This window comes from Nipponia nippon, unplaced genomic scaffold (assembly GCF_047370975.1).
Source record: "Nipponia nippon isolate SJK-2023a ecotype South Korea unplaced genomic scaffold, ASM4737097v1 scaffold_26, whole genome shotgun sequence".
NCBI lineage: Eukaryota > Metazoa > Chordata > Aves > Pelecaniformes > Threskiornithidae > Nipponia > Nipponia nippon.
The window spans coordinates 231,520-244,890 of NW_028262343.1; the positions used below are offsets into that span (position 1 = coordinate 231,520).

The window sequence follows — 13,371 nt, forward strand, 5'->3', positions numbered from 1 at the left end:
GCAGTGAGGGTAACAGAAACATACTCGTATCTTTGACCGTTAGGTACTAAAGCAACCCTTTTTGTTTAAGAGGTCAGGTTCTTTCCAACCCTTGCTACCACAACTTAATTTTCTTACACTGGGGAAGAAAAAAAATAATATCAGAGGCTCAGATGTTTGAGGGTTGTGTGAGGACCACATGTCCTGAGCCAGTCAGCAACATAGTCTGAACCCTGGTTTCCCATTGCTGAGGTCGTGCATTTCCTCCCTTACCAGCTCTCAATGCTGTCCTCAGCCAGCACGTGTACTATGGGGCACAGACACCTGGCTATGGATGCTTATTGTTTTACTCGGCCACACAGTTGACGCACAAGGCCTCCAGTGATGACGACTATCATCTGATGGGCTTTGAGAAATGTCACTACAATAACTGCATAACATGTCTTTGAGGCAGGTTAATGCAAACTCCTTGCAGTGCATAGGCAAGTTATTCTCTCAAAATTTCTAAGGAACTTGCCTAGAAGAAATGAGAAACACAACATGAAAGAGCTCAAATCTTTAGCCTCTCTTCAGCCTGTTAGCTGAAGATCATTGGTCATAGAGATTTAAACAATAAAATGCTTGTATATTTATTTTTTATATTAGTAACACTTATTAAATGCTAGCAGTAAATTCAGAGCAAAAGATGATGACAAATTCTTCCTGGGGAAGCTCTCAGTCCAAATCAGGCAGTCCATCTCATTTTTTCAGCAATTGCATAACTATGAAGAACTGTCCTATTGTACATTTAAATGCAGCATTTCACTAGCATAAAATTTTCTAGCCAACGTGCCATACTGGGCTTAAATATAGATAAGAAACTATGCAGACAAGGAGCGCATTCCAAAAAGCATTGAGTTACTTAAAAATATTTGAGTTCTCAGACTTTGAAAAGTGGCATAAATAACTAATCTCTCCAAGACCTCATGCAAAATACTTTAAAGAACACTTAATTACTTTTGGCCAAAAGTACAATCCAATCCTAATTTTTTCAGTAAACCTACTAAACCCTCTTGGCTCACGAAGCTCTTGGGACTTGCAAGCTTTAGCTATGCTGTCCCTGGAAGGAGGTAAAGCTGGGTATTTTGGGGAGGTCCTGTTCCCCCCAGCCCGTTCTACATTTGAAATAGCAACTTTTGTGAATAAGACTCAGGAACACTCTAAATGCAGCTCAGCCAGCAGTTATGCAGACCAGATGGCGGTTTCCCCTCCAGTGCTGTCATTATTTTATCAACTTCTGTTCTGATTTTAAAAGGGTGTGGACATATCCCCAAAACACAAACATAAATACTGCAAACAGGGAAGTAATGTTCTGGCAATCATTTCACTTTGGTGGCCTTCTTTAAACACCTAAATAATTAAGCAGACTATCTTAATGCAATGACCAGTTTCCACAGAAGAGAGCAAAAAGGGCACAGGAGTCTCTTACAAACCCTCCAGCAGCTGCTTTCTGGCATTGCAAGCCACCAGTTCAGCACTAAACAAGATAAATTCAATTTCCATGATCTCAGCTTCTAGCAAAAGGCGGGTGCTTCCAGGCACAGAGAGGAGCAGAGCTTCCCCTGCATGGTGGAGAAAGTGGATCTGACCCAGATGGTTGGTGGTTGTCTCTGCTGACAAAACAGATTGCAATTTTTGCTGGTCCAGGCTTGAGATAAGCAGCTGATCCAAGCTAAAATGAATAGGAAAATATAAAAGACAGCTTCATCTTTCTAGACTGTGTAGAGATACGTTTCAGGTATACAGTATAATTTGTACTAGGGTAAGCAATGAAGGGCCAGCTCATTAACAAGCAGAAATTTTGAAAACAGGTAAGAAATGGCATATGCTGGGAGAATGGGAAGGGGCAGAGAAGACAATTTAAGAATAACTGAAAATCAGTCCCTGTTCTGTTCCCCTCCTCCTTTCCCAATGATTTTAGCAACAGACATTAACAAAAACAAGGAGACAGCTACTTCTGAGGACTGCTTCTGGCAGGACAAGAAGCTTGTTTGTCACTGCAGGCTGCGCTGGCAGCCAGCACTGCACAGCCTCCCCTCCAGGGTGGGCAGGAAGCAGTGGCTGCCGTGCCATAACATGGCCAAAAAACGACTGAAAACAGCTAGAGGGGACACAGAAAAAGAGCCCAACCCTGCCAGGATAAAGTGTTTCATCCCGTACTGAAGCATGGCCCCCACCAGAAAGCGTTGTGGCAGTTCTGAGAGATCAAAAGAGCATAAAGAACAGCACCCCGAATCGTGAGGGGAATGGGGGCCAGGGCCAAAGCTGAAATGCACTTTGGCACAGGCCTGGGGCAATGGGGAAGCTTCGCCTTGGGAGAGGCTTGTGGGGATGAAAACGAAACAGCAGTAGCAAAGCTGACACCAACCTGACAGACCAGCTGTTTTCTGAGTGCTCCCCATCCGGAGAGCCACCATGGGGCACACTGTCATCCGAAGTGGACCCCATCATCCCTGAGTCGCTGTCCTTAGGGCTGCCAGCATCCATCCCCATCCCACCTGCCTCAGTGGGGCTGCAGTGAGCCAGCAGGGCTACAATTGCTCTGGGAGGGTGAGCCAAGGGCTCTCAGGGATGTGATTTCCAGCTCCGTTTTGAAGCATATGGGCTGCAGCGGCCCTGAGAAGCCCTCTCCACACAGCTTGTCCAGGTTGGGCATGCTGAGGGCCCTCAGCTCCCACAGCCTGGAGCAGGACAGCGGCGGCCACCCCAGGCCCTGGCTGCAGCGTGACTGTGAGGCCGAGGGGGGAAAGGCGGACGGGTTTGCCCCAATGCCACCCTCCTCACTCCTCTGGGGCTTTCCTTCCCCCTTGCCACCCCCTGCCACATGTGTTGGCTCCATGCTGGCAGGCGACTTGGCTGTGTCATCAGCTGGGCTTGGGCTGCTGCCATAGGAGCTCAAGCTGTGCCGCAAGGCCCGCAGCATCTCAGCAGGGCTGGCTGCAGCAGCCATCCCACCACACGACCTCCTGGTGAGGAGGGACCTCGCAGTCAAATGTATATCAATGGCCTTCACAATGGGCTGGTCAAAATTTGCCAGATTTTCAAAGGATTTGATCCTTTGTTTGATGGAGGAGAATGAGGTAGGTTCATGCAGCCAGTTCAGCTTGTAGTAGTAGTAATTCCTCCTGAAGCTCCTCAGCTTATCAGCAGCGAGGCAGCTGATGTCACTGGCTGAGGGGGATGTGTCATGCACCCTCTGGCTGCTTTTGGAGGCATACGCCTGCTCCTTCCTGCTCTGGCCATTTAGCAGGTTGAGATGGACCATCTTTAACATCCCCGTTGCTGCCTGGGAGTATTTCTCCTCTATGGCGTGGCCCTGTGGGCCTTGCACGGGATGAACCTCTGCAACATGGCGGTCCTCCCTCAAGTGACCTGATAACTGGGTTGGCATCGAGTAAGTCCTCATCACAGGTTTTGACAAGCCATAGAGATTTTTGTCTCCATCGGTATCTGCTTTCAAGAAATACTGCATGGTCCCCATCTCCTCAGTCAGCTAAGGCACTTCTGCATTCACCTCTTCTGTTTTCTCCAGCAATGGCAACTGCAAAAACGACGCTGGTGAGGAAGAGGCAGAGGAGGAGGAGGAAGAGGAGGAGGAGGAAAGCTTCACCTCAATGAAAGTGCACTGAATCTCCTGCCCTTCCAGCTGCTCCTGCTGAACTGCGGATGATCTCGACAAAGAGGAGTCTCCAACAGATGGGCCTACGTTTTGCAGATCTAATTGCCTAAGGTCATCCGCACTATAGATGCTCTTGATCACATTCAGGCCTGCTCCAGGGTTCTCAGTCCTCTCTTTCACATATTCAACTATTCGTATCCCCTGAGGAGATGAAGTGACTTTGGACTGACTGTCTCTGGCTCTGAAATCATCTACCTTAACACCCTTACCCTGACACACTGCAGGCTGCATGGAAACTTGCTTTTATTTTGGCTTTCCCCATGCCTGCTGCAGGTCCGTTAGCTCCCCACAGCCACCACATTTAATTTCACCACTCTCTGTCGGGCTGCCAGTGCCATTCAGGAGAGGCAGAAGTGAATCTTCAGAAATGACCAGAGATGGTTTATTTTCTAGTTCTGACTTCAGAGTCCTTGAGGCTGCTGAAATGCTCTTGCCAGGATCTGGGTTTGTAGGTGAGTTATGGGACAATGGTGTTTTCTTTCCCAGGAGTTTGGGAGACAGCTGTGGGGAAAGAGAAGTCCTTTTCTGATCAGCCCCACTGACTTTGGTAGGATTAATGGCAGAAGAATCCAAATTTGCCTTTGCTTTGCTTTTGATGGTGAAGCCTTTTAGCTTTGGTCCTGCTTTGGCCTTCTGGTTATTTAAAAGGGTTTCCATTATACTTTTATTCCCTTAGGCTCCTGACAGGATTTTTTCTGTGAAGATGGGCTGTGCGGTACTGCAGCTCCTTTGCAGTGATTTGTGCCTGAGCTTTGGACTTTTCCATTTGAAGTCCTTCCTGAAGTCACAGAGTTAATTTTTTCATTTTTCCCTGGCAAGTCATGAGTTGTATTAGCCTTTGGATCTTTAGATCTAGTGGGAAAGGGAGACCTGAGTGATATTGCTCTTGGTGACGATGCATTCACATGATTGCTGTCTATTTTAGACAAGTTGGACAGACTGTTGGTTTCTTTCTTCACTAAGCAATAACTTAACAGCATGATTACAGTCATCAACCACCGTTTCACTTTCAGATTTGGATCTCTGTTCATCATGATATCCTTCTTTCTCAAGCAAGTTGTTCTTCAAGCCATTGACATTTCTAGCAGAGCAAAAGCTTATCTTTTTGCAGTGCAGAGACCCTTCCTCTTTGATGGATTCACAGCATTTCATATGTCCATTACTGTTCCCCAAATCCATCTGTTCTTCTGTACTTAAAGCACCATTGTTATGGAAAGAGTAAACTTCAGGGATACTGACTGAATTCTTTAGGATGTCTTTTTCTGGCAGGAAAACTGAGGAAGGAGAACACAAGGATGCAGAGGACACATCTGAACACTGTGAGAGACATGGAGTGGGACCACCATGATCTTCCAAGCCTAGTTTGTTGATGCTCATCTTCAGTGACCCACACATTGCACAGCCCTCAATTTGCAAAACTTTGCTGCCATAAGGGTGCAGTGGGGACAGAGAGGATGAGCTTGTTGCAGATGTGAGATGCTGCTCATGTGTGGGCTTTTGTGGCTCATCGTTCATGCAACAGATCTCAATTTGCTCCTCATCTGACTCCATTACAGTACAGACTGCAGGGGCATTAGCAGCATCACACAGCCCAAGCAACACATCACTAGCACTATCAAAGGTTTCCGTGACAGACTCTGCGTCCAAGTGAGAATCCTCCACAGCCCCATACATAGACTTTGGAAATGGGTCACTTCTCTTACCTTCCAGAGAGTTTGCTGCAGGCAACTCATCCTCACTTAAACTGCTAAAATTTCTAGAATAGTTATTTAAAGAGTTTTTATTCACAGTAAAAAGTTTGCCTGTGTTAATGGAGTCCAACACAGACAGCCCCAAAACCCCCTGTGCATTCGCTGCACAATTCATATTTTTTTCCAGCAGCTCCTCCTTCGCTGGCTGTGGCTCAGAACCAGGACAGCCTTCATTAGTCCCACAGCAGCACATCGTGGTGTACTCATCTTGGAGGAGGCTTTCTGCTCGCAATGGAGTGCGTGAAGCCCTGCTCTCGGGAGCACCCATTTGGCTGAGCAATTCATCTATATCAGTGACAGGGATGGCAGCGCTGTCCTCAGCGTGGCTGCTTTTCACGGTACCTCTTTGCACATCTTTGCTTGTGGCATCAGGTGGTAGTGGTGTTCTCTCCACTGCACAGCTGCCACCAGCATTTTGCAAACCTGCTCCTTGTTTCCCAGCACTTGGTTCTTCCTCAGTTGCAAGGATGCTCTTGACATTGGCCTGATTTTGACTGTCTACCTCTGGCAACAGGGTGAGGTTTGTAGATCTGCTGACAGCTGCATCGTGATAAAAATAAAATTAAAAAAAAAAGCAAAATCCTGTCAGATATGGGAAGTGATAAACAAAACACCAGGTTTTATTACAAAAATAGACACCCACGTATTCAGACAATGTTTTCCTTTTGCTCTGCACTCCTCCTTTTCTGTAATGATGTTTACAACAACTCAAATTAATCATAACCCCGTGTATTTGAGTAGCACACAGGAGGGAGCAATCTACTCATCCAGGGTGAGTAGTCATGATCTATTTAATTCTCATCTTTGAAATTTCAGCAGTCAAGCAGCCAACTACCAAGTGTCAGTGTGCAGTAAGTCAGTCTGAGATGCACTATTTCTCATTATTTGTTTGATTGAAGATGTCTCCAGTAGATTGCAGAGAGTACACAAAGCCCTGGCATAGCAAACGTGAACAGATAACAGTGACAAGCTGTGCATAAATAACTTGACTCTGATCCTCTCAGCACTTCTGCAGGTGTTTAATGTGACATGCATGGGTGATGTTATACACGCATTAAGCATATGGGCTTTATAGGATTTCCGGCACAGACCTTTCCTCGCTTACAATACATGTTTAACCCACTCTTGGGCAACACACTGAGCTCCCTGTCACTGCTGCGCTCCAACACATTCCAGCTCACCCATTTCTCCAGCTCTTCAATTTTCAGTGCTTCACCCTAAGCATCTGCTTGCACCTTTCTGCACTGCTTCTGGGACACTCATCCCCATTCAAGCTGCTTTCCAGAGGCCAGTTACTACCAGATGAGGCCCAGAAAGTGCATGGAGGGGTGTATCACAGAGTCAGCATCCTTTCCTGCTTATTCAAACATGCCAGCACGTCTCTCTAATCCTTGCACAAACCTGCAGGATTATCCACACCACTTAACTTAGGTACCCATGTTAAGAAGTGCAGGTTCCTCCTGGAGTCAACAAAGGGGAAGACATCTCAGAAGAGCAATTTGAAGCAGCCAGATTACGATTTGAAGTACTGCCCTGCTTCAGTGTGCTGGATCACACACTGAAGACACCCTCTTCTCTGCCAGTGGGGCAGGGCGAGGAAAAGGGGAAAGCAGAAGAGTTGCCTGATAAAGGAGTGCCAATGTGCTCCTACCCCAACACTATTATTCTGCAAAAGCCACAGCAATGTAAGGAAACAAGAACAGGACTCTCTGCCAAGTCAGGAATTCCTTAAAGAACAATTGGAACTGAAGCATCTGGAAAGAATTTAGACTCCCAGGTATTAATAGGTACACGAAGAAGATCATAAGCTAAAAAGGAGCAAAATGTTATGTTCTTCCTGAACTTGAAAAGTATGCTTTTTCTTTTTCAAACACTCATTTCCACACTATGTAATTTGTACAATCTGTGGAGATGCATATATTGCTGTAGCAGTATAAATCAACCCTGAGCAGAAACTAAGAAGGTATCAAAGCCCTTGTTCTCGTGGGAGACTTCAACTTACCAGATATCTGCTGGAAATACAACACAGCAGAGAGAAAGCGGTCTCGGAGGTTCCTGGAGTGTGTGGAAGATAACTTCCTGACGCAGCTGGTAAGCGAGCCAACCAGGGGAGGTGCCCCACTGGACCTGCTGTTTACGAACAAAGAGGGCCTGGTGGGCGATGTGGAGGTCGGAGGCTGTCTTGGGCTCAGCGACCATGACATGATAGAGTTTTCACTTCTTGGAGAAGTAAGGAAGGGGGTCAGCAAAACCGCTACCCTGAACTTTAGAAGGGCAGACTTTGGATTATTTAGGAGTCTAGTTAACAGAGTCCCTTGGGAGGCAGTCCTGAAGGGCAAAGGAGTCCAGGAAGGCTGGATGTTATTCAAGAAGGAAATCTCAAAGGCACAGGAGCAGGCCGTCCCCATGTGCCGCAAGTCGAGCAGGCGGGGGAGAAGACCGGCCTGGCTGAACAGAGAGCTTTGGCTGGAACTCAGGAAAAAAAGGAGAGCCTACCACCTTTGAAGAAGGGGCAGGTGACTCAGGAGGACTACAAGGATGTTGTGAGGTTATGCAGGGAGAAGATCAGAAAGGCAAAGGCCCAGCTAGAACTTACACTGGCCACCGCCGTTAAAGATAACAAAAAATGTTTTTACAAATATATCAGTGACAAAAGGAGGGCCAGGGAGAATCTCCATCCTTTGTTGGATGCAGAGGGAAACTTTGCCACGAAGGATGAGGAGAAGGCTGAGGTACTTAATGCTTTCTTTGCCACAGTCTTTAATAGTCAGACTGGTCATCCTCGGGGTTTTCAGGCCCCTGAGCTGGGAGATGGGGATAGTATGCAGAGTGAAGCCCCAATTGTTGAAGAGGTGGCAGTCACCGACCTGCTCCTCCACCTGGATGCGCACAAGTCCATGGGGCCGGACGGGATCCACCCGAGGATACTGAGGGAGCTGGCAGAGGAACTGGCCAAGCAACTCTCCATCATTTCTCAGCAGTCCTGGTCAACCGGGGAGGTCCCAGATGACTGGAAGTTAGAAAATGTGATGTCCCTCTACAAGAAGGGTCAGAAGGAGGATCCGGGGAACTATAGGCCTGTCAGCCTGACCTCGGTGCTGGGGAAGGTCATGGAGCAGATCCTCTTGAGTGCCATTACGTGGCACGTGCGAGACAACCGGGGGATCAGGCCCAGTCAGCATGGGTTCATGAAAGGCAGGTCCTGCTTGACTAACCTGGTCTCCTTCAATGACAAGGTGACCCGCTTAGTGGATGAGGGGAAGGCTGTGGATGTTGTCTGCCTGGACTTTAGTAAGGCCTTTGACACTGTCTCCCACAGCATTCTCCTGGAGAAGCTGTCTGCTCACGGCTTGAATGGGTGCACTCTCTGCTGGGTAGAAAACTGGCTGGACGGCCGAGCCCAGAGAGTAGTGGTGAATGGAGTCAAATCCAGTTGGCGGCCGGTCACGAGTGGTGTTCCCCAGGGCTCAGTGTTGGGGCCGGTCCTGTTCAACATCTTCATTGATGATCTGGATGAGGGGATTGAGTGCACCCTCAGTAAGTTTGCAGATGACACCAAGTTGGGTGGAAGTGTCGATCTGCTGGAGGGTAGGAAGGCCCTACAGAGGGACCTGGACAGGCTGGATCGGTGGGCTGGGTCCAACTGTATGAGATTCAACAAGGCTAAGTGCCGGGTCCTGCACTTGGGTCACAACAACCCCATGGAACGCTACAGGCTTGGGGAGGAGTGGCTGGAGAGCTGCCTGGTGGAAAAGGGCCTGGGGGTGTTGGTTGACAGCCGCCTGAACATGAGCCAGCAGTGTGCTCAGGTGGCCAAGAAAGCCAATGGCATCCTGGCTTGTATCAAGAACAGTGTGGCCAGCAGGACCAGGGAGGTGATAGTGCCCCTGTACTCGGCACTGGTGAGGCTGCACCTCGAGTACTGCGTTCAGTTTTGGGCCCCTCACTACAAGAAGGACATCGAGGGGCTGGAGCGTGTCCAAAGAAGGGCAAGGAAGCTGGTGAAGGGTCTAGAGCAGAAGTCTTATGAGGAGCGGCTGAGGGAGCTGGGCTTGTTTAGTCTGGAGAAGAGGAGGCTGAGGGGAGACCTTATTGCTCTCTACAACTACGTGAAAGGAGGTTGTAGCGAGGTGGGGATTGGTCTCTTCTCCCAAGTAGCAAGTGATAGGACGAGAGGAAACGGCCTCAAGTTGCACCAGGGGAGGTTTAGGTTGGATATTAGGAAAAACTTCTTCACCAAAAGGGTAGTCAGGCACTGGAACAGGCTGCCCAGGGAAGTAGTTGAGTCCCCATCCCTGGAGGTATTTAAAAGAAGGGTAGACGTGGTGCTCGTGGACATGGTTTAGTGGTGGACTTGGCAGCGTTAGGTTAACGGTTGGACTCAATGATCTTAAGGGTCTTTTCCAACCTTAAGAATTCTATGATTCTATGAAATGTTTCAATTCAAACTAGAAATTTTTTCATAAGAAACATGCAAATAAACATTTTGATTAGATTCTAGTTATCTTTTCTGTTTCATCTTTCTGCACTTCAGAGAATTCTGATGCATGAAAGGGAAAGAAAGAAAAAAGGGTTTTATTATCTTATTGTCCATTCACAAAAACACTACTTAAACTTCAGCTTTTAAAAGAGACCGATGTGATTATAAAGGGTCAATATATTTACTGAACAGGCACAGCAATAAAAGAGGTTGTCAGGACAGGGTCGCTGCCAAGTTAGCTCCAGTTCTGCATGAAATGACTCAGACCTCTGCAAATGTTGGCAGGAGGGACATACTATAAATGGGAGCTTTGAACACTTCACACAGGAGTAGTTTTGCTCCCCTCATCATGGTGTTAGGGAGGACCCTGAAGCCTGGTTTGATGATGAAGTGCTTTGCCTGGCTCACCAACGCAGACACAATGTACCCTATTTTTTTCTCTGAATCAACGTGGGAAGCTGGGGCAGCAGCAGATCAGACCCAGCTGATCCAAGGGAGTTTTCTTCACTGGTACTCAGAATAAATGGTACGAAAGCAAAACTACTCTCTCACCTGATGCTGCTTTCTGGATCTCCAGGGTTACAGATGTGGGAAGACACTGCATAAGCAATCAGATTTCCTCATATGTCATCTTACTGACTGGGATACTGTTGATGGTGGTAATCTCATCTCCTACAGCCATCTTGCCCATTGATCCCTGATGCAATGACAGATCCAAGGGAATTATAAATACACCTCAGAAGCCCTGCCACAGGGGCAAAGATTGCAGGGAAGCAATTAATAGCTTATGAGCAACATTCCCTATTTCATATCACCGCAGAGCACAGGTACAACTGCCATCAGTTTGCCAACAAATAAATAAAGAGCAGACTGTGCTTTTGCCAGAAGAGGAATTAATGATCAGTCTCAAACAGGAAGGTCAAAAGAGCTGCTGGGTTCTCTGAGAGATCAGTATCAGGATGGAGGACATAGCCCTCTTCATTTAAATGGATTGGGATAGATCAGCCCTAGTTTCTTCAGGACTGGAACACTGTCTATCATTTTTGCATTTCACGTATGAATTATATCCCTGGTCACAACCTCCCATTGGACCAATTGGACTCTCCTAAATAACTACATTGGACAGGGACTGAGCTCTTAAGGTAAAAGCCTAAGCATGTTTCTAAACACTGTACAATAAGTCAGAGAAAGAAGCAGGAACAGAACCCAAATCCCCAGCTCTCACAGCCCAATTCAAACTGCTACGACATATCCCCTCTTACCCTAGTGGCCACTAACTAGATTAAAAATGCTACATCCAGTTTTGTACACCAGAGTATCTTCCTTCCTCTGTCTGCACCTTTTCATCTAGGTCAGCAACTCCACACCCAGCACAAAACAAGTATTCACGCTAGTATATGCACGTAAGAGATGCAGAAGAGCGATGTGTTACTGGTACTACCATGGTGCTTGGCAACCCTGGCCAGCACCTAAGGCCTCCTGGTACCAGATTTGTGTAATACAGGAATACATGCATATAAAATAATAGAGAGGGATTTAAAACACACATTCTAAGTTGCAACATAGCTCCTCTCTTAATAAGCATTTTTACCACCAGCATTTATTTTGTCTTTGCTTCTGGTAAAAAGAAAGGAAACAAGAATAGTATTCCCTCAAAACTGTGAGTGTGGATGAGTCCATCTCAGTAGATCTGCCTTTTGACTTTCTCAGTTTTGAATCAGCCAGAGTGCACTTTGAATCAGAAACATTTCATTTAACAGCAGCTTCGGAACAATACAGGGTGAGACGTTTTGCCCAGCAGAGACAAACATCTCCCTTGCACTTACTCCCAACAGATCACTTGCTTAATAATAACCATCCCTGCAAAGCAAAAGCAAATCACAACAAGGCAACTCAAATTAAAAAATTACCATTTCTGCTGCTCCACCTGGCCGCAGCCCTGTGACAACAACCTTTAAGGGCATGGCCTGGATTTCCAAATCCAGGCCGAATGACTCATTCTCATTGCGAACCAGAGTGACTATTTCACCCTGGCCCTGCCTGGCCCCATCTAGTGTTTCACACTTCTTGCTGTGAGGGAGTGTCCTTGCAACAGGCTTGTTATAAGAGCCATGCTCCTCAGTCCTCTGTCTCTGAAGGCTTCGGCACTCAGTGCTCATCATGTTTTTCACTCTCGTGACTGCTCTGTGTTCAAGTTTTGGCGAACTCTTAGATTCGAGTTGTGCTTCCCAGAGCTCCTTCAAACTCAGGCTGCCAAGACAAACTTCAGGCACACTTGAATAATCAAATGCTATGATGGGGAAGAAAGGAGAGTCAATTTGCTCCAATGTGCTGTCTGCAGACTCCATGGAGTTGCTGAAGACAGGGGAAGACGTCTCTGTGCCAATATATCTAGGTGACTCGCTCTCATCATCGATTTCTATGGACGAGGTTGTAATGACAATGCCAGCATCCTCCTGGCTCTTGGCCCTCTGGCTTCTTTGAAAGTGGGAACTTTCGTCATCATCACTAACATCACCATTGTAGAAAACAACCCTCCTCTGTCGATGAAAGGGGCTGCGTGCAGATTTGGGGCTGTTGCTGAGGATGCCGGGTCGGACAGACTCCACGTGCTTGTTGTGAAGGCCGGATGGTCTCCCACTAGTTGGAGAAGCCAGACCATTTGCTTTTGCCACTCCTGCTTGTCTAGCAGCTAGAAAAAACCCAAAAATTTATATTTTAATTGCATTTATGGGTGATTTTTTTAATACCATGCATCTGACTGCAGCAGAGGACGTGTGGCTCTGTTTGTAGAGGAAGCTTAACCTCTCCTCACAAAGCAAAAAGCAGGGTTTTCATGTCCTCCCTCTAACTACAGTAAACAGCAAGAGGGGCAGCAGATAGCTCCACAATTTATGGGTAATTCCTGAAATCAGTTCATGGCACATCTGTTTCTATTTTCAGCTTATTTCTAAATTATGACTATGACCCAAAGAAGAAAGGTATGCAAATTCACATGTGTATTTTACTTTAAACAACAGAATTTCTTTCACATCTTGCTCAAATCTATGTTCAGGACTGCCTGCATCAATTTACAGTGAGTGAGAAATGCTTTCCTGAACAAAGACACAAGCACATGACAATCAGTATCAAATTAAAGACTAATAAGCCCAAGAACCCTTTCCACATCCTTCTTAGAAAGAACTGCATCTTATTTTGTAGAAAGTTTTTTTGTTTTGTGTTTTTTTTAAACCTAAAAATGCTTTTCAGCATTAAATAATGAATTTCCAGAGAAAAATAAGCTGTAGACAAAGACATTACTTGAGAAGCACAGGAAAGGGAGAACAAATGTAATATCCTTTGAATTTGAAATCAGGTGCATGTCAGTAAGGACATGTAAGATTCTTTCGTCAATTACTATGGGGAGAAAGATACATATGCAAAATATCCAATGCCAAGTTGAA

The 13,371-nt window shown here is 46.5% G+C and overlaps 1 protein-coding gene across 1 annotated transcript in view; it reads right to left on the bottom strand.

The window, feature by feature from the left end:
- The window catches only part of LOC148055124 (PDZ domain-containing protein 2-like), a 72,041-nt gene that overhangs the window by 6,245 nt on the left and 52,425 nt on the right, over nt 1–13,371 (bottom strand). The window contains 7 exon segments of the mRNA XM_087762388.1: nt 1,452–1,690; nt 2,387–2,541; nt 2,543–4,368; nt 4,371–4,668; nt 4,670–5,988; nt 10,481–10,625; nt 11,839–12,620. Coding sequence (XP_087618514.1) covers nt 1,452–1,690; nt 2,387–2,541; nt 2,543–4,368; nt 4,371–4,668; nt 4,670–5,988; nt 10,481–10,625; nt 11,839–12,620 — 4,764 coding nt within the window.